At 51.2% G+C, this 20,802-nt stretch overlaps 1 protein-coding gene across 1 annotated transcript in view; it reads left to right on the plus strand.

Annotated features, from left to right (window-relative positions):
- The window catches only part of LOC143975734 (eppin-like), a 40,722-nt gene that overhangs the window by 17,693 nt on the left and 2,227 nt on the right, over window positions 1-20,802 (plus strand). Inside the window, exons 3-6 of the mRNA XM_077478236.1 lie at window positions 1,698-1,892; window positions 2,606-2,782; window positions 13,014-13,067; window positions 16,546-16,624. Coding sequence (XP_077334362.1) covers window positions 1,698-1,892; window positions 2,606-2,782; window positions 13,014-13,067; window positions 16,546-16,624 — 505 coding nt within the window. The remainder of the gene's footprint in view (window positions 1-1,697; window positions 1,893-2,605; window positions 2,783-13,013; window positions 13,068-16,545; window positions 16,625-20,802) is intronic.

The following is a 20,802-nucleotide window of genomic DNA, read 5'->3' on the forward strand; positions in this document are numbered from 1 at the left end:
GTGCTGGGCCATAGTCTGTGGGTAGAAGGCGAGCCCACAGCCCCCTCCAAAACACACAGTGACAGGGGGTTCTGTCACTCTAGCCACCTCCCATCCTGTTCTTTTCCCCTCCGCCTCTCATCCTCTACTCCTCCCTTCCATGTCTCATCCACTACTTCTCCCGTCCTCTACTCCTCCCTTCCATGTCCCATCCACTACTCCTCCCGTCCTCTACTCCTCCCTTCCATGTCTCATCCACTACTTCTCCCGTCCTCTACTCCTCCCTTCCATGTCCCATCCACTACTTCTCCCGTCCTCTACTCCTCCCTTCCATGTCCCATCCACTACTTCTCCCATCCTCTACTCCTCCCTTCCATGTCCCATCCACTACTCCTCCCGTCCTCTACTCCTCCTTTCCATGTCCCATCCACTACTCCTCCCGTCCTCTACTCCTCCCTCCATGTCCCATCCACTACTTCTCCCGTCCTCTACTCCTCCCTTCCACGTCTCATCCACTACTTCTCTCGTCCTCTAATCCTCCCTTCCATGTCCCATCCACTACTTCTCCCGTCCTCTACTCCTCCCTTCCATGTCCCATCCACTACTTCTCCCGTCCTCTACTCCTCCCTTCCATGTCCCATCCACTACTTCTCCCATCCTCTACTCCTCCCTTCCATGTCCCATCCACTACTCCTCCCGTCCTCTACTCCTCCTTTCCATGTCCCATCCACTACTCCTCCCGTCCTCTACTCCTCCCTCCATGTCCCATCCACTACTTCTCCCGTCCTCTACTCCTCCCTTCCACGTCTCATCCACTACTTCTCTCGTCCTCTAATCCTCCCTTCCATGTCCCATCCACTACTTCTCCCGTCCTCTACTCCTCCCTTCCATGTCTCATCCACTACTCCTCCCGTCCTCTACTCCTCCCTCCATGTCTCATCCACTACTTCTCCCGTCCTCTACTCTTCCCTTCCATGTCCCATCCACTACTTCTCCCGTCCTCTACTCTTCCCTTCCATGTCTCATCCTCTACTTCTCCCGTCCTCTACTCCTCCCTTCCATGTCTCATCCTCTACTTCTCCCGTCCTCTACTCTTCCCTTCCATGTCTCATCCTCTACTTCTCCCGTCCTCTACTCTTCCCTTCCATGTCTCATCCTCTACTTCTCCCGTCCTCTACTCCTCCCTTCCATGTCTCATCCTCTACTTCTCCCGTCCTCTACTCCTCCCTTCCATGTCTCATCCACTACTTCTCCCGTCCTCTACTCCTCCCTTCCATGTCTCATCCACTACTTCTTCCGTCCTCTACTCCTCCCTTCCATGTCTCATCCACTACTTCTTCCGTCCTCTACTCCTCCCTTCCATGTCTCATCCACTACTTCTCCCGTCCTCTACTCCTCCCTTCCATGTCTCATCCACTACTTCTCCCGTCCTCTACTCCTCCCTTCCATGTCCCATCCACTACTTCTCCCGTCCTCTACTCCTCCCTTCCATGTCTCATCCACTACTTCTCCCGTCCTCTAATCCTCCCTTCCATGTCCCATCCACTACTCCTCCCGTCCTCTACTCCTCCCTTCCATGTCCCATCCACTACTTCTCCCGTCCTCTACTCCTCCCTTCACTGTTCCATCCACTACTCCTTCCGTCCTCTACTCCTCTTCTGTTTTTTTGGGCCTCTACTCCTCCCCTCCCATCTCCTTTTGTTGGTTTTGTTCTGTAGATGTGGAGTGTGATCAGGCGGTGGTGTCGATTTCTGAACCTGGATCGACCCTCCTATGGACATATGTCAGATCCCAGGACCGGTGTAAACCCTTCATGGCGAAAGACTCCAGAACCGCCCCCAACGTCTTCCTGACTGAGGAGGAGTGTATGAAGAGCTGCTCCACTGAGTACAACCAACTCTTCCCACCAGAAGGTGAGGGGTGATAGCTCTGTATATGGGTGGAGTTAGAGGGGAGGGGCGACATCAGTGTATATGGGTGGAGTTAGAGGGGAGGGATGACATCACTGTAAATGGGTGGAGTCTGAGGTGAGGGATGACATCACTGTATATGGATGGAGTCAGAGGGGAGGTATGACATCACTGTATATGGGTGGAGTCAGAGGGGAGGGATGACATCACTGTATATGGGTGGAGTCAGAGGTGAGGGATGACATCACTGTAGATGGGTGGAGTCAGAGGGGAGGGATGACATCACTGTATATGGGTGGAGTCAGAGGTGAGGGATGATATCACTGTGTATGGGTGGAGTCAGAGGGCAGGGATGATATCACTGTATATGGGTGGAGTCAGAAGTGAGAGATGATATAACTGTATATGGGTGGAGTCAGAGGGGGAGGGATGATGTTACTGTATATGGGTGGAGTCAGAGGGGAGGGAGGATGTCACTGTATATGGGTGGAGTCAGAGGGCAGGGATGATATCACTGTATATGGGTGGAGTCAGAAGTGAGAGATGATATAACTGTATATGGGTGGAGTCAGAGGGGAGGGATGATGTTACTGTATATGGGTGGAGTCAGAGGGGAGGGATGATGTTACTGTATATGTGTGCAGTCAGAGGGGAAGGATGACATCACTGTATATGGGTGGAGTCAAATATCTGATCTCTATGACCTTTGTCTGCAGGCGCGGTGTGTAACCTGACTATGGAGGCGGGGCCTTGCCTGGCTCACATCATCATGTGGTACTATGACAAGGAGAGGGAGGTCTGTGACACCTTCATCTGGGGAGGTTGTCAGGGGAATGGAAACAGATTTGAGAGCTTGGAGACATGCTCCACCCTCTGCATCATCCCAAAGAAAGGTTTGTACCCGAAACCCTCCAATCATTGTCCTGATTGTCTGCAGATCCCGCCCACTTGTGGGATGACCATACAGAATGATGTGATGCACAGGGAGGGAGGTAAGGGGCGTGGCCTCTTTAGCCCTGTTATAGGGGGAGGGTCATATGAAGTTGCCCTCTCCACAGAGACTATGGAGCTAAAGAGTGGACAATGGATATAGAATTGTCCTCCACCGAGAACAGAGTTTTTACACTTTCCCTCAATCCCACCGACATGTGCCCCCCCTAGGTGTCTCAAACTGTCATGACACCCGAGGCACTATATGTCATATTTTGTGTGGCCCTGTCTGGGCGGGTGTGCACACCTCTGGCTACATTGTTCTTAAAGTTTTCATCTCATATCACCTGTCTATTACCTCTGTGTATAATCTCTTTCTTTTTCTACTCCATTTATAATTAATAAAGGATTTTTTTTTGTCCTGATCTGAACTCTGTGGGTCTCCTTTTCACCACTTGACACCATCCAATGCAGTCGGGAGAGGGCATCGGCATTTTGATGTGGTCTCCTGGGTCTGTGCTCTACCACAAATAACTTCCGGAGAGCAAGGAACCATCTTGTCACCCTGGCATTGGTCTGTCTGTTTTGTCTCATCCAGGCCAACAGGGTATGGTCTGACACAACAGGGTATGGTCTGACACAACAGGGTATGGTCTGACACAACAGGGTATGGTCTGACACAACAGGGTATGGTCTGACACCAGGTGGAACCTCCTACTTAGCAGAAAGAACCGCAGAGAGTCCAGAGCCCATTTGATGGTGAGACACTCCCGCTCAACCACAGAATTGTTTTTCTCAGCTTCCTACTAAGAAAAACTACGGGGTGCTCTTCCCCATTGACCACTTGAGACAAGACCACTCCTAATCCTTCGCTTGAGGCATCTGTCTGCACAACTCTTTAGAAAAATCTGGAGCTACGAGCACCGGACGCTGGCACAATGCCATCTTAAGCTTCTGAAAAGCTTCTTTGGCATCAGCATACCACTTAATCATCACTGACTTCCTACCTTTGGTTAAGTCAGTTAATGGTGCAGCAATGGTGGTAAAGTTGAGGACAAATTTTCCGGTGGTAGCCAACTATGCCGTGACCTGCTTTTTTGGTCAGGGTAAGAGGCCAGTTCTGTATGGCTTCCACTCTACTTATTTGAGGCTTCACCAGCCCTCTACCCACAATGTACCCTAGGTACTTGGTTTCCTCCATCCCAATTGAACATGTCTCAGGATTGATTGTGAACCCTGCTTTTTTTCAAGGAGTTTATGACTGCCTGAACCCGGGGAATATGGGACTCCCAATCAGTACTGAGAATGTCATCCAGGTAGACCGAAGCGTATTATCGATGTGGACGCAAAGGTTTTATCCATGGCCTGTTGGAATGTGGTGGGGACAGAGTGTAGGCCAAATGCCATCCTTTTATATTGGAAATGGCCTTTCGGGGTGGAGAAGGCGGTTTTCTCACTGGCTTCTTTGGTTAGGGGAAGTTGCTAGTACCCTTTTGTGAGGTCTAACGTGGTGAGGTACCTGGCAAGACCCAACCTCTCAATACCTCGGCTACCCGGAGCATGGGATAGGCATCAAACTTGGAGGCATCATTAAGGGTTCTAAAGTCATTGCAGAAGCGAAGAGTGCCGTTGGGTATTGGTACCAACGCAATTGGACTGGACCACTCACTCTGTGACTCTTTAACCACTTCCCGACCAGCGCACGACGATGTACGTCGACAGAATGGCACGAGCAGGCATATTGGCGTACATGTACGTCCAATATTTGTTGCCGCCGTGCCATCGGGAGCGCGCCGCCGGCGGCGCGCTCCCGCGCTGGTCGGGACCCCCGTGAGTCCGGTCGCGGGACCCGCGGACTCGATCGCCGCGGGCATCCCAGCGATCATCTCACGGAGCGGCCGAATGGAGGAAATGCTGTATAAACAACATTTTCCCATTCTGCCTAGCAACTAGTGACGCTGATCTCTGCTCCATGTGATTGGAGCAGAGATCAGTGTACACTAAATGACAGCCCAACCCCCCCACAGTTAGTAACACACCCCTAGGAACACTTAACCCCTACACTGCCACCCCCTGGTTAACCCTTTCACTGCCAGTGTCATTTACACAGGAATCGCTGCATTTATATAGCAGTGATTACTGTATAAATGACAATGGTCCCAAAAATGTGTCAAAAATGTCCGATGTGTCCGCCGTAATGTCGCAGTCACAATAAAAATCGCTGATCGCCGCCATTACTAGTAAAAAAAAAAATAATAAAAAATTATTAATAAAAATGCTATAAAACTATCCCTATTTTGTAAACGCTATAACTTTTGCGCAAACCAATCAATAATCACTTATTGCGATTTTTTTTACCAAAAATATGTAGAAGAATACGTATCGGCCTAAACTGAGGGAAAAAAACGTTTTTTATATATTTTTGGGGGATATTTATTATAACAAAAAGTAAAAAATAATGCGTTTTTTTCAAAATTATCGCTCTATTTTTGTTTATAGCGCAAAAAATAAAAACCGCAGAGGTGATCAAATACCACCAAAAGAAAGCTCTATTTGTGGGAAAAAAAGGACGTTAATTTTGTTTGGGAGCCACGTCGCACGACCGCGCAATTGTCAGTTAAAGCGACGCAGTGCCGAATCGCAAAAAGTGGTCTGGTCTTTGACCAGCAAATTGGTCCGGTCTGAAAGTGGTTAATGACCTCAAGCTCAGGCATTCTTTTCCCCTCTTCAGACACTGACACTCTTTGTGCTTCTGGGATATGATAAGGCTTTAACATTTGTCTCTGTTACAATGTCACGCTCGCTTACATTTGGTGAGACCAGGCAATCCTGAAAAGATGTCCCTATTTCTTTGCAGGAATTCCTTCACTTGCTGGGTTTGTGGCTTAGACAGGGTAACAGCAACCTGCACCAGGTCAACTCCGACTGGACACCTACCTCCCCGGATACCTGTTCTCTGTCTCTCTTTAGGGCTTTAAAAAGTTTACATGATAGATCTGGTATGGCTTTCTTTTCCCTGGCTGGTGTACCTTGTAGTTCACATCACCCACTTTTTCCACTACCTCAAACGGTCCCCACCACTTGGCCAAGAATCTGCTCTCCACCATAGGTATCGGAACAAACACTCGGACTTTAGCCGATCAGTTGTACACCCTCTATTGGGCATCCTGAGCCTTCTGGACATGCTCCCTCACCAATGGCATCACTCTGCCCACCCTCTCTTCATTTGGGCGTTGTGCTCTACCACTGTTTTGTGTGGTGAGGTTTCACTTTCCCACATCTTCTTTACTAGATCGAGCAACCCCTGGGACCTTTGCCCATACACTAGCTCAAATGGTGAGAAGCCCGAGGACACTTGTGGAACCTCCTGGGTGGCAAACAGCAGGGCAGAGAGCAACATATCCCAGTCCTTCCCGTCTCTCTTGACTACTCTTTTCAACATGTGTTGTGGATTAACCACTTGCCGCCCGCCCTATAGGCAATTGACGGTGGCAAAGTGGTTTCATAATCCTGATCGGACGTCATATGACGTGATCAGTATTATGAGCCGCTGCACGCCACCGGGGGCGCGCATCGCGGCGATCGTTGTTGCGGGGTGTCAGTCTGACACCCAAATAGGAAGAGCCGGTGATCGGCTTTTCCTCACTCACGTCTGTCAGACGTGAGTAGAGGAGAGCCGATCGGCTGCTCCTCTGACAGGGGGGGCCTGTGCTGATCGATTATCAGCACAGCCCACCCGAGGATGCCCACACTGGACCACCAGGGACGCCACCAGACCACCAGGGATGCCCAGCAAAAGGTAATCCTCCCTAGACCACCAGGGATGCCCAGAAAAAGGTAATCCTTCCTAGACCACCAGGGATGCCAGTCAGTGCCACAATGGATGCCAATCAGTGCCCACAATGGGTATCACTGATCGGCATGCATTATTGTTTGGCACTGATTGGCATCCATTAGTACAGTATAACATAATATAATGCCGCCTATGAGTGTCCACCTGTGCCACCCATCAGTGCCCACCTGTGCCGCCTATCAGTGCCCACCTGTGCCGCCTATCAGTGCTCACCTGTGCCGCCTATCAGTGCCCATCCGTGCCACCTATCAGTGCCCACCCATGCCCATCTGTGCCGCCTATCCATGCCCAACTGTGCCGCCTATCCATGCCCAACTGTGCCGCCCATCCATGACTATCTGTGTCAGCTATCAGTGGCAATTTGTGCCACCTATCAGTGCCCATCCGTGCCGCTTATCAGTGCCACCTATCAGTGCCACATATCAGTGTCCATCAATGCCAACTAATTGGTGCCACATCATTGGTGCCCATCAGTGACACCTTATCAGTGTCCATCAGTGTAGCCCCATCAGTGCTCATCAGTGAAGGAGAAAACGTACTTATTTACAAAGTTTTTAAACTGAAACAAAAAAAACATATTTTTTTTTCAAAATTTTCGGTATTTTTTTATTTGTAGCGCAAAAAATAAAAACCGTAGAGGTGATCAAATACCACCAAAAGAAAGCTCTATTTGTGGGAAAAAAATTCTAAAAATGTCATTTGGGTACAGTGTAGCATGACCGCGCAATTGTCATTCAAAGTGCGACAGCGCTGAAAGCTCAAAATTGGTCTGGGCAGGAAGGTGTTTAAGTGCCCTCCGGTATTGAGGTGGTTAATTAAAGCTTCTCCCATAAGCAAATAATTCCGTGCACTAATAAGCACAATCATAGCTCATGGATTTTAGGGTTTTATTAAACCTCTCAACTAGGCCATCAGTCTGCGGATGATAGATGGACCTTCGCAACTGCTTAACCTGCAACGGTTTGCACAAGTCCGCCATCACCTTGACATAAAAGGGGTACCCTGGGTGGTTATTATCTCCTTGGGGAACATATGAAACAACTCCCAGGCAATGGCCTTAGAGGAAGTTTTCCTAAATGGAACTGCTTCTGAAAACCTGGTTGCAAATTCCAGAACTAATAATATATATTGGTGTCCCCTTGCTGACTTTACTGAGGGCCCCACAAGATCCACTGCAATCTGTTCAAATGGTACCTCAAGTATGGGCAACGGTACCAGATTCCGGCAGGCACTATCACCTCAGTGATGCGCAGAATACAAGTTGCCTCTGGATTGAGATGAGTGATAGTCCCTCTCCTTTAATGAGCTGACACGCACGCCCCTCTGGAAGACGTGGTACTTTGAAACGCTAGCAGTCTCAGGCCTCACCTGCCTTCTCCTCCTGCCCTTTTCTTCCCAGGCCAGGAAAGGTCCAGGCCAACCCTGGTTCACTCCGGTCAGTTTACAGCTACTTCTTGCTTGATGGAAACCTTCCAGCTCTGGAGTCCCCGGTCCTCCATCACCTTCCGGAGAAGATCCGTGGCTTTCCAGCTCTGGAATCTCTGCATTTCCAGGCCTTCCAGCCCTCGGCCTTACCGTCACATTTTCTGCCTGTGTGCCCCCTCCTCTGCTGCCCCCGCCGCCATCCTCTGTCAGAGAATCGGGAAGTGAAGCGTTGCGGCTTCACTGCCTGGTTCCCTACTGCACATGCGCGAGCCGCGCTGCAAGTCTCTCCTGGTCCCCGCTGTGTCCTGGGAACTGTGTGTTTCCCAGAACACAATGGTGGGGGGCATCTGCGGGGGTCTGCGGCGGTTTGTCCTGGAAGTGGGTGCAGATACCTGGATTATCCAGGTAACTGCACCCCGCTCCCCCCTGAAAGGTGCCGATTGTGGCACCGGAGGGGGGGAGGGATCAGATTAGCGGAACTTCCCCTTTAGGGTGGAGAACCGCTTTAACCTAACTTCTAAACTAATAGCACCCACCTAAAGTGGTGGGCACTACACTTGTAATGGAGAGACTCCCCCCCTCAGAGGTTAACTCAGTCTTGAGACCTGAAACATGAACATTACCCGAAAGAATCAATATTTTCCACAACGTCCTTGTCATCGATAGGTATGTCAACATTAGGGGTGTGTTGTGGGAGGTTCTGTATTGGACCACTCAGGGCCCAGTGTCCCCAGTCCTCTTGGCAGTCCAGGAACCCCAGTCTGTACCTGGTTCCATAGTTCAATAAACAATGGACAGTCACGCCCCACTATGATGTCATGTATCAGACTTTTTACCAGGCACCAGAGGGAACTCCCTGCTGTCCCCATGGATACATACTACCCATAGAGTTCTACATACTGGTCCGAGTCTCTGATCACCCTGGCATGTACCTGTGTAGCCATGCTGCCGGAGTCCAGCAGAGTTTTGGCAGGGAGGTGGTGCACCCACACCTCACATTCAAGCTGACCTGCAGGAGGCAGGTTTGAGGGTTCCAACATCTGGTAGGGCTTCCCTCCTAGGCACTGCAGCTGGCCTTGCTGTGGGTTCCCGGAGCTTGGCAGGCGTGAACAGGTCCTCCAACATGGTGTATTTCAGCCAACTCTACAAGCTGATCTGCGGTTGTAGGGTCTCCATGGCTTACTCAGCGGTGCAGGCCATCTGGCAGGGACCGCAGGTCCCGGTCCATCAACACACATTCCACCATTTGCAGGCCTGTCAACTTTTCTGGCTGCAGCCATTCTTTGACCAGGTGCACCAGTTCATGCATTTGAGACCATGCAGGCTGGTCACGTTGGTACCCCCAGTAGCGCACCGTCTGAGCCCGGATGGCTGTGGCCACTCACAGGTGGGCCAGGATCTCTGCCTTCAGATGCTCAAAGTCCCTGATGTGCTTGGTTGGCAGGTCAAAGTAGGTCTTTTGCAGGTCACCAGCAAGGAAAGGGGAGATAATGCCAGGCCATTGGTAACAGGGACACCTCTCTCTCCATGCTATCCTCTCAAAGGTGGTGAGAAAGGCCTCCACATCATCATCGAGTGTCAAGTTTATGCAAAACATGGCTTGCACTCATGGCTACTTGGTTGCCAGGGGCAATGGCCGCTTGCTCCCATCCCTGAGCAAGACACTGCACTGCCTCCAGTAAAGGCAGCCACTTGTGCCTGCGTGGTTTCCTGCTGGGCTAAAAACTGGGCAGCCAGCAAATGGGTATTTTCCTGCTGTGCAGCTACAGCCTGCTGCTACTGAGTCATTGCCTCGTCATGGCGTCAGTTCATGGTCAGTTCCACCATGGAGGCTTGCTGCTGGTTCACGGTGGTTTGCATAAGTGCTTTGATGACCTCCTCCATGTCTTTTCCTGCTGCTTGCAGTGCCTGAGCAGATTTCACCCCAGACATGCAATGGGTACACTGTGTCTTTAAATGTCAGTTTAAACGGCTTTTGTAGCTGCAATGCACTCTGCCCGCATCCTCCACCATTTGCAGAGTTTGGGGGTTATGGCTCCGGGAGCATGTGCAAACCCGTTTAAATTTAAAGAAAAAAGTGTTTATTTTCCTTCGGGCAACAACACAATGAAATTCTTCTAGCAGCAAAACATAATACAATGCAAAAGTCCTCTTGTCTTCTCCACAAAAACTGCATCAACAAAATATAATGAAATACTCAGATCATCGATGGAACTTTACCCCGGGGGTTAGCACCCAGTCTGGCTATCTGGCAGCTTCCAGCCAATGTGCTGCACTCCAAACAGGGGTCTCTCCTCACCCCTCATCACACCTAATGTTGCTTCCTGTGGCTCTTAACCCTGTGGGGACTGGAGTCCCCTAGTCAGGAGTGGAGGCCCTTTTGCCACTCGAATATCAGTTCAGGGCCTCCAAAATTCCGGGTCCTAAATACCTCTCTACTAACTCAGAGAGGTCTGTAAGTCAGTCCTGTCCTAAATATGGTGATCCCGGGAATTCCTTACCCCTCTTGGTGACCCCCTGTATACTCCTACACTTCCCTTAAAGGGACCATAACCCAAATACTGGTGCTATATAGCACGCATCCAGGACCCAAACTTGGCATCCTGTGCACTATATATCTGGATATATAATGAAAGGCCTTTAACACCGATACCTCTAATTAGGCCTTGCGGCACAGTTCAGTTGTAGAGGCCCCAATGGCTTACAAGGCGTAACACAATCCGGGTTAAGAAGAGTGTGACAGACCTAGCCGGGACACAGGCTTTTTGAGAGGACTGAATGCGAGCCTCTTGCCGACTGATTATGGGCCCTGGATTTTAAGGGGCACGGAGTGAATGAGAACCCCACTATAATCTGTGCTAGTCAGATTCAATGCTGTATATATGTATATATAATGTGTGTTGCCTCATGCTGTTGGGACACAAACTGTTAGATGCTAATGTCATCAACTCCAGCCACCTGTCTGTTGTGTAAATGAGTCTAGTCTGAGTATTGAGTATTCACACATTGTTGTTTGTGCTAATTAACCCTGTGTTTATGTTTATGGTAATGTTTATTGAATTGTTAGTGAGCTAGGAGCCGAAAAGTCTCTCAGTCAACTAGTCTGAGTGTTGATTTAGATAATTAGCTCATGCTAATTAGGTTAGGTTTTAGTCTTCTACTGTATTATAAATACTTGGCATTTTGGTTCTAATAAATGAGTCCATGTTAGCACTATGGATGAGCTCGGTGTTCGACTCGAACATCGGCTGTTCGGCGAATTCAGAACTTTGTGGGCCGTTCGCATCAAATTCGTGTGGCACGAACGGTTCACAATGCACTACGCCATTGCAGTGCATTGCTGGCTCATGATTGGCCAAGCATTCACTGTGACCCCGCATGCTTGGCCGATCACAGCGCCGGCAGCGAGGAGAGCCATAATTGGCCACAGGCAGGATGCCTGTGGCCAATCATAGCTCAGGAGGTTTAGTACACGCCCCACACTATATAAGGCTGCCAGCGCGGTGGCCTTGTGTAGTGTGTTCCGGCGTGCAGGGAAAGAGCTAGATAGGCAGGGACAGTGTGTTATTTTCTCAGGCATCTTAAAGTTGAAGTGGGTGTTGTGTGCCTCCAGCACAGTATACACCTGTATCTACCGTTTATTGCTTTTTTTCTCTAATTAAGGCATCTGCAGGAGTTAGTGGGTGTTGTGTGCCTCCAGCACAGTATACACCTGTATCTACCCCTTATTGCTGGCGTTCTATAATAAAGGCATCTGCAGGAGTTAGTGGGTGTTGTGTGCCTCCAGCACAGTATACACCTGTATCTACCCTTTATTGCATTTTTTCTCTAATTAAGGCATCTGCAGGAGTTAGTGGGTGCTGTGTGCCTCCAGCACAATATACACCTGTATCTACCCTTTATTGCTGGTGTTCTATAATAAAGGCATCTGCAGGAGTTAAAGTGGGTGTTGTGTGCCTCCAGCACAGTATACACCTGAAGATACCCCTTATTGCTGGTGTTGTCTGTTGCATATCTTGCATATTAGCCTTTGAAATTAGCACTTTTGATTTCGAAAAAGTTCGAGTCCCATAGACTTTAATAGGGTTCTAAAGTTCGTATGAATTTTAGGTCCGTTCGAAGGTTCTGGTGCGAACCGAACTGGAGGATGTTCTGCCCACCCCTAGTTAGCACTAAGCGAGTCTCCTCTTGTTTTGTGCTGGTGAGCGGTTGGAATATCTGATATCTATATTCAGACTTAGGAAGCGGTATACTGACGGAAGCACTCAATCGGAGTGTAGGGATCGGTTCCGTCACAAAGAGGAACGCTGATACATCTGTGGAGCGGTGGCTTCCTGGGAACGATTGTACAGATGAGTACACCGATGGTGAAGAAGTCAGGAACACCGGCAAGGCAAATCAGGCCTATCTCATGGTCCCTAACCTGACTATAGGCTATCAATGCTCCCGGACCTCTACCTATCTAAGTGCCCATGGGAAGCCTAGCCTATCGCTAGCCTGAGCTGTTTACCGTTCCCTAGGAACCTTCACTTCCTGTAAGACATCCATATATAGAGCCCTGAGGGGTCTCCTGACAATATAGCAGGGGCCGCAAACAACCTCTTAACAGGAAGAATCTGTTTATAATAAGAACTCTATGAATGTAAACAACCTCCAGACCGTCTACAGAAGAACTTCCCTACACCCCCATTCAGCTGTGTGTGGAATGTGAAGAGGAACAGCTGGAAACCCAATTACCTTCCGCAAACCTCGCTGACATCACAGCTCCGCCCACCGCCTGAAATTCTGACCAATAAAATTTGTAGAACTTTCTTTGTCTTTTAAGTAAAAACAACTCCAAAATAACAAATAATCTAATATGTGATTTATTCCCGGAATTCTGGAATGACGGATTGTTCTATCTTATCCACTTTCAGGAAGATCAGGAGCCGGCTCGTCCAATGAGACTCCTCCTTCTCAGAGTGATGCCGGTAATGACCCTCTCTGTGTTCCCCACCCCCCCAACCACCATTGTCTCTGTGTTCCCCACCCCCAACCCCCCCAACCACCATCATCTCTGTGTTCCCCACCCCCAACCCCCCAACCACCATCGTCTCTGTGTTCCCCACTGCCAACCCCCCCAACCACCATCATCATCTCTGTGTTCCCCACCCCCAACCCCCCCAACCACCATCGTCTCTGTGTTCCCCACCGCATCGTCTCTGTGTTCCCCACTCCCAACCCCCCCAACCACCATCGTCTCTGTGTTCCCCACCCCCATCGTCTCTGTGTTCCCCACCCCCATCGTCTCTGTGTTCCCCACTCCCAACCCCCCCAACCACCATCGTCTCTGTGTTCCCCACCCCCATCGTCTCTGTGTTCCCCACTCCCAACCCCCCCAACCACCATCGTCTCTGTGTTCCCCACCCCCATCGTCTCTGTGTTCCCCACCGCATCGTCTCTGTGTTCCCCACTCCCAACCCCCCCAACCACCATCGTCTCTGTGTTCCCCACCCCCATCGTCTCTGTGTTCTCCACCCCCATCGTCTCTGTGTTCCCCACTCCCAACCCCCCCAACCACCATCGTTTCTGTGTTCCCCACCCCCATCGTCTCTGTGTTCCCCACTCCCAACCCCCCCAACCACCATCGTCTCTGTGTTCCCCACTCCCAACCCCCCCAACCACCATCGTCTCTGTGTTCCCCACTCCCAACCCCCCCAACCACCATCGTCTCTGTGTTCCCCACTCCCAACCCCCCCAACCACCATCGTCTCTGTGTTCCCCACTCCCAACCACCATTGTCTCTGTCTTCCCCACCCCCAACCCCCCCAACCACTGTCCCTGTGTTCCACACCCCCCCAACCACTATCGTCTCTGTCTTCCTCACCCCCAACCACTGTCCCTGTGTTCCCTACTCCCAACCCCCCAACCACTGTCCCTGTGGTCCCCACCCCCCCAACCACCATCATCTCTGTGTTCCCAACTCCCAACCCCCCAACCACCATCGTCTCTGTGTTCCCCACCCCCAACCACCATCGTCTGTGTTCCCCACCCCCCAACCACTGTCTCTGTGTCCCCCAACCCTCTCTGTGTTCCCGACCCCCAACCACCATTGTCTCTGTGTCCCCCAACCCTCTCTGTGTTCCCAACCCCCAACCACCATCATCTCTGTGTTCCCCACCCCCAACCCCCCCAACCACTGTCCCTGTGTTCCCCACCCCCTAACCACCATCGTCCCTGTGTTCCCTACTCCCAACCCCCCCAACCACTGTCCCTATGTTCCCCACCCCCCCAACCACCATCGTCTCTGTGTTCCCTACTCCCAACCCCCCAACCACTGTCCCTGTGTTCCCTAACCCCCCAACCACCATCGTCTCTGTGTTCCCCACCCCTAACCCCCCAACCACCATCGTCTCTGTGTTCCCCACCCCCATTGTCTCTGTGTTCCCTACTCTCAACCCCCTAACCACTGTCCCTGTGTTCCCCACCCCCAACCACCATTATCCCTATGTTCCCCACCCCCCCCAACCACCATCGTCTCTGTGTCCCCCAACCCTCTCTGTGTTCCCGACCCCCAACCACCATCGTCTCTGTGTTCCCTACTCCCAACCCCCCAACCACTGTGCCTGTGTTCCCCACCCCCCCCCCACAACCACCATCATCTCTGTGTTCCCTACTTCCAACCCCCCAACCACTGTCCCTGTGTTCCCCACCCCCAACCCCCATCGTCTCTGTGTTCCTCATCCCCAACCACTATCGTCTCTGTGTTCCCTACTCCCCAACCCCCATCATCTCTGTGTTCCCTACTCCCCAACCCCCATCGTCTCTGTGTTCCCTACTCCCCAACCCCCAACCACCATCATCTCTGTGTTCCCTACTCCCCAACCCCCAACCACTGTCCCTGTGTTCCCAACCACCATCGTCTCGGTGTTCCCTACCCCCAACCACCATCGTCTCTGTGTTCCCCATCCCCAACCACTATCGTCTCTGTGTTCCCTACTCCCCAACCCCCAACCACTGTCCCTGTGTTCCCAACCACCATCGTCTCGGTGTTCCCTACCCCCAACCACTATCGTCTCTGTGTTCCCTACTCCCCAACCCCCCACCATAGTCTCTGTGTTCCCCACCCCCAACCCCCACTACCCACTCTGTGTTCCCTACTCCCAACCCCCCAACCACTGTCTCTGTGTTCCTTACCCACCCAACCACCATCGTCTCTGTGTTCCCCACCCCCAACCCTCTCTGTGTTCCCCATCCTCAACCACCATCGTCTCTGTGTTCCCCACCCCCAACCCTCTCTGTGTTCCCCATCCTCAACCACCATCGTCTCTATGTTCTCCACCCCCAACCTCCCACTACCCTCTCTGTGTTCCCTACTCCCAATCCCACAATCACTGTCTCTGTGTTCCGTACCCCCAACCACCATTATCCCTGTGTTCCCCACCCCCCAACCACCATCGTCTCTATGTTCCCTACCCCAACCCCCCAACCACCATCGTCTCTGTGTTCCCCATCCCCAACCACCATCGTCTCTGTGTTCCCTACTCCCCAACCCCCAACCACCATCATCTCTGTGTTCCCTACTCCCCAACCCCAACCACCATCGTCTCTGTGTTCCCTACTCCCCAACCCCCAACCACCATCATCTCTGTGTTCCCTACTCCCCAACCCCCAACCACCATCATCTCTGTGTTCCCTACTCCCCAACCCCCAACCACTGTCCCTGTGTTCCCAACCACCATCGTCTCTGTGTTCCCCATCCCCAACCACTATCGTCTCTGTGTTCCCTACTCCCCAACCCCCAACCACTGTCCCTGTGTTCCCAACCACCATCGTCTCGGTGTTCCCTACCCCCAACCACTATCGTCTCTGTGTTCCCTACTCCCCAACCCCCCACCATAGTCTCTGTGTTCCCCACCCCCAACCCCCACTACCCACTCTGTGTTCCCTACTCCCAACCCCCCAACCACTGTCTCTGTGTTCCTTACCCACCCAACCACCATCGTCTCTGTGTTCCCCACCCCCAACCCTCTCTGTGTTCCCCATCCTCAACCACCATCGTCTCTATGTTCTCCACCCCCAACCTCCCACTACCCTCTCTGTGTTCCCTACTCCCAATCCCACAATCACTGTCTCTGTGTTCCGTACCCCCAACCACCATTATCCCTGTGTTCCCCACCCCCCAACCACCATCGTCTCTATGTTCCCTACCCCAACCCCCCAACCACCATCGTCTCTGTGTTCCCCACCCCCAACCACCATCGTCTCTGTGTTCCCCACCCCCAACCACCATCGTCTCTTTGTCCTCCAACCTTGTCTGTGTTCCCCAACCCCCATCACCTCCGTTCCCCTCACCTGTGTTCCCAACCCCTCACTATCGTCTCTGTTGTTCCCACCCCCATTATTCTCCCCCAGTTTCTGTACTCAGTCCTTCCCTCACTCAGTCCTCTCTCTGGTCCTCTCCTCCAGGTCTCGTTGTTGGAGTTGTGTTCGGTGTTGTATTTGGAGTGGCGTTTCTGGTCACCCTGACCATGTACCTGGTGCAGAGGTAAGACAGACGGGGATCTCATCCCTACAGAGATAGGGATCGGAGCTATGAGTGGAAGAATGGTGTGTCCATATTAGTGATCACCGATCTAGCACTGTGCCCCGCCATGGGGTAAAGATAATGAATGAGCCATAATTCTCATCTAGGCTGGAGGGCTCAGAGGGGGGGGGGGGGGGTTGCTTAATCCAAAGAAAACAGCTTTTTTGTGTGAGCTGGATTTTGTAGAGGCAGGACCGGGTTGTGGGCCCCACCCCCGCAGACAGAGGAGGTCCCTGCCCAGGAGTAAGATGGGCTCCACCTAGAATAGTGGTGGGAGGTGGAGCAGAGAGGGGCAGCTGTACTAACCGGTCACAGTTAGTACAGAAATCTCCCCTGCTGAGCTGTTCTGACAGAGGGACCCCCCCCCCCCGCCAGAATACTCCAATCAGCGCTCTCCCCCATGATGGTTTTCCAGCATGCTCATCTGACAGAAGTCGGACGTTTGGACAGACCAATGCACACAGTATATAGTATACAGTATATAGTGTACAGTATATAGTGTAAAGTATATAGGTATCTCTCCAGTTACTTTTCCAGTCAAGGTGTATTTTCTCTGTTGTGCTCCAACTTTACCCTGAACAGTAATGGTGGACCTGGAATCCTCGTGTGTCCATGGACATCTCTAAACCTTATCTCAGAGATGACATATTATACAGAATGGCCTCCATTACTATTGGCTTTACTTGGTTTAGGATATTATAATATTCGGTTAACTGCATTTATATAGTTGCAACAAGCACTCTATCCTATTATATACTGTATGTCAGGGGTGGCCAACCAGTGGCCCGCGGAGCCCTCTGATGTGACCTGAGACCTCCGGCTCTGGAATGGCGGGTTAGCAAGACCAGATCGCAGGTTGCCGACCCGTCATACCACAGCATCAGTGTTGTGAATGAAGCTGATTGTAGAGGAAGAAAGTGGCTGCAGAGCAGAGCCCCTTAAGCCGAAGCTTCCTGTACAGCGCCGGCTTTTGCCACAGGCAGAGTCTATGGCAAAGTTCAGTTAACCCCAGGATAGACACAGGGGCACTACGCTGCACCCGCGGTGTGGGTAAACCGCAGCACATCACTGTGAAAGCTTTTCACACGATCGCCCCTACTCAATCGGACCCTCGATTTACCTCTACGGAGCGGGAGATGTAAACAGACTCTTGTCCGTTTACGCCCGCCTGCCTCCAATCCGATCCTAAAAATCCAATTAAAAGAATAGAAGGGAATTCGTCCCCTTCCATCATATCAGAGGGTGTATAGAGTAGCCGTGGCCTGTCATCCACCCGCTCCGCTCATTGTGGCCCGCGACTGCTTACCAAGTTGCTTAAGTGGCCCTCGCTTTTAAAAAGGTTGGGCACCCCTGCTGTAGGTACTCCATCCATTCCATTCTCCCCCCCTTCATCTCATCATCTCCTCCCCTTCATCTCATCATCATCTTATCATCTCCTCCCCTTCATCTCATCATCTCCTCCCCTTCATCTCATCATCTCCTCCCCTTCATTTCATCATCTCCTCCCCTTCATCTCGTCATCTCCTCCCCTTCATCTCTCCATCTCCTCCCCTTCATCTCATCATCTCCTCCCCTTCATCTCATCATCATCTTATCATCTCTCCTCCCCTTCATCTCATCATCTCCTCCCCTTCATCTCATCATCATCTTATCACATCATCTCCTCCCCTTCATCTCATCATCATCTTATCATCTCCTCCCCCTTCATCTCTCCATCTCCTCCCCTTCATCTCAACATCTCCTCCCCTTCATCTCTCCATCTCCTCCCCTTCCATCTCATCATCTCTCCCCTTCATCTCATCATCATCTTATCATCTCCTCCCCTTCATCTCATCATCCTCCTCCCCTTCATCTCATCATCTCCTCCCCTTCATCTGTCCATCTCCTCCCCCTTCATCTCATCATCTCCTCCCCTTCATCTCTCCATCTCCTCCCCTTCATCTCATCATCTCCTCCCTTCATTCTCTCCATCTCCTCCCCTTCATCTCATCATCTCCTCCCCTTCATCTCATCATCTCCCTCCCCTTCATCTCATCATCCTCCTCCCTTCATCTCATCATCTCCTCCCCTTCATCTCATCATCCTCCCTTCACTTCAATCATCCTCCTCCCCTTCATTTCATCATCTCCTCCCTTCATCTCTCCATCTCCTCCCTTCATCCTCTCCATCTCCTCCCCTTCATCTCATCCTCCTCCCCTTCATCTCATCATCATCTTATCATCTCCTCCCCTTCATCTCATCATCATCTTATCATCTCCTCCCCTTCATCTCTCCATCTCCTCCCCTTCATCTCATCATCTCCTCCTCTTCATCTCATCATCTCCTCCCCTTCATCTCATCATCATCTTATCATCTCCTCCCCTTTATCTCATCATCTCCTCCCCTTCATCTCATAATCATCTTATCATCTCCTCCCTTCATCTCATCATCTCCTCCCCTTCATCTCATAATCATCTTATCATCTCCTCCCCTTTATCTCATCATCTCCTCCCCTTCATCTCATAATCATCTTATCATCTCCTCCCCTTCATCTCTCCATCTCCTCCCCTTCATCTCATCATCTCTTCCTCATCTCTCCATCTCCTCCCCTTCATCTCTCATCTCCTCCCTTCATCTCATCCCCTTCATCTCATCATCTCCTCCCCTTCATCTCTCCATCTCCCCTTCATCTCACTCCTCCTCCCTTCATCCCTCCTCCCTTCTCTCTCCCTTCATCTCTCATCTCCTCCCCTTCATCTCATTCATCTCCTCCCCTTCATCTTCCATCTCCTCCCCTTCATTTCATCATCTCCCTCCCTTTTTTCATCTCTCCCTCTCATCTCACCACCATCTCCTCCCCTTCATTTCTCCCATCTCTCCCTCCATCTCACATCTCCCCCCTTTATCTCTCCATCATCCCCTCCCTTCATCTCCCCATCTCCTCCCCTTCATTTCTCCATCTCCTCCCCTTCATTTCTCCATCTCCTCCCCTTCATTCTCCATCTCCTCCCCTTCATCTCATCATCTCCTCCCCTTCATCTCTCCTCTTCTCCCCTTCATCTCTCCATCTCTTCCCTTCATCTCAACATCTCCTCCCTTTAATTTCATCATCTCCTCCCCTTCATCTCTCCATCTCCTCCCTTCATCTCACCATCTCCTCCCCTTCCATTTCTCCATCTCCTCCCCTTCATCTCACCATCTCCTCCCTTAATTTCATCATCTCCTCCCCTTCATCTCACCATCTCCTCCCCTTTATCTCTCCATCCATCCCTCCCTTTCATCTCTCCATCTCCTCCCCTTCATCTCACCATCTCCTCCCCTTCATTTCTCCATCTCCCTCCCCTTCATTTCTCCATCTCCTCCCCTTCATCTCACCATCTCCCCCCTTTATCTCTCCATCATCCCCTCCCTTTCATCTCTCCATCTCCTCCCTTCTTCATCATCTCCTCCCCTTCATTTCTCCATCTCCTCCCTTTCATCTCTCCATCTCCTCCCCTTCATCTCATCCATCTCCTCCCCCTTCATTTCTCCATCTCCTCCCCTTCATTCATCATCATCCTCCCCTTCATCTCTCATCTCCTCCCCTTCATCTCATCATCTCCTCCCTTCATTTCTCATCATCTCCTCCCCTTCATCTCATCATCTCCTCCCCTTCATCTCTCCTCCACATCTCCTCCCCTTCATCTCATCATCTCCTCCCCTCATCTCATCATCTCCTCCCCTTCATCTCTCATCTCCTCCCTTCATCTCCTCCCCTTCATCTCATCATCTCCTCCCCTTCATCTCCATCTCCTCCCCTTCATCTCATCTCTCCCCTTCATCTCATCATCTCCTCCCTTCATCTCTCCATCTCCCTTCTCCTCCCCTTCATCTCATCATCCTCCCCTTTCATCTCTCATCTCCTCCCCTTCATCTCATCATCTCCTCCCCTTCATTTCTCCATCTCCTCCCCTTCATCTCAACATCTCCTCCCCCTTAATTTCATCATCTCCTCCCCTTCATCTCACCATCTCCTCCCCTTCATTTCTCCATCTCCTCCCCTTTATTTCTCCATCTCCTCCCCTTCATCTCACCATCTCCCCCTTTATCTCTCCATCATCCCCTCCCTTTCATCTCTCCATCTCCTCCCTTCATTCATCATCACTCCCCCTCATTTCTCC

Source organism: Lithobates pipiens, unplaced genomic scaffold, assembly GCF_037356315.1.
Source record: "Lithobates pipiens isolate NorthernLeopardFrog02 unplaced genomic scaffold, aLitPip1_a1.2 Scaffold_13, whole genome shotgun sequence".
Lineage (NCBI taxonomy): Eukaryota > Metazoa > Chordata > Amphibia > Anura > Ranidae > Lithobates > Lithobates pipiens.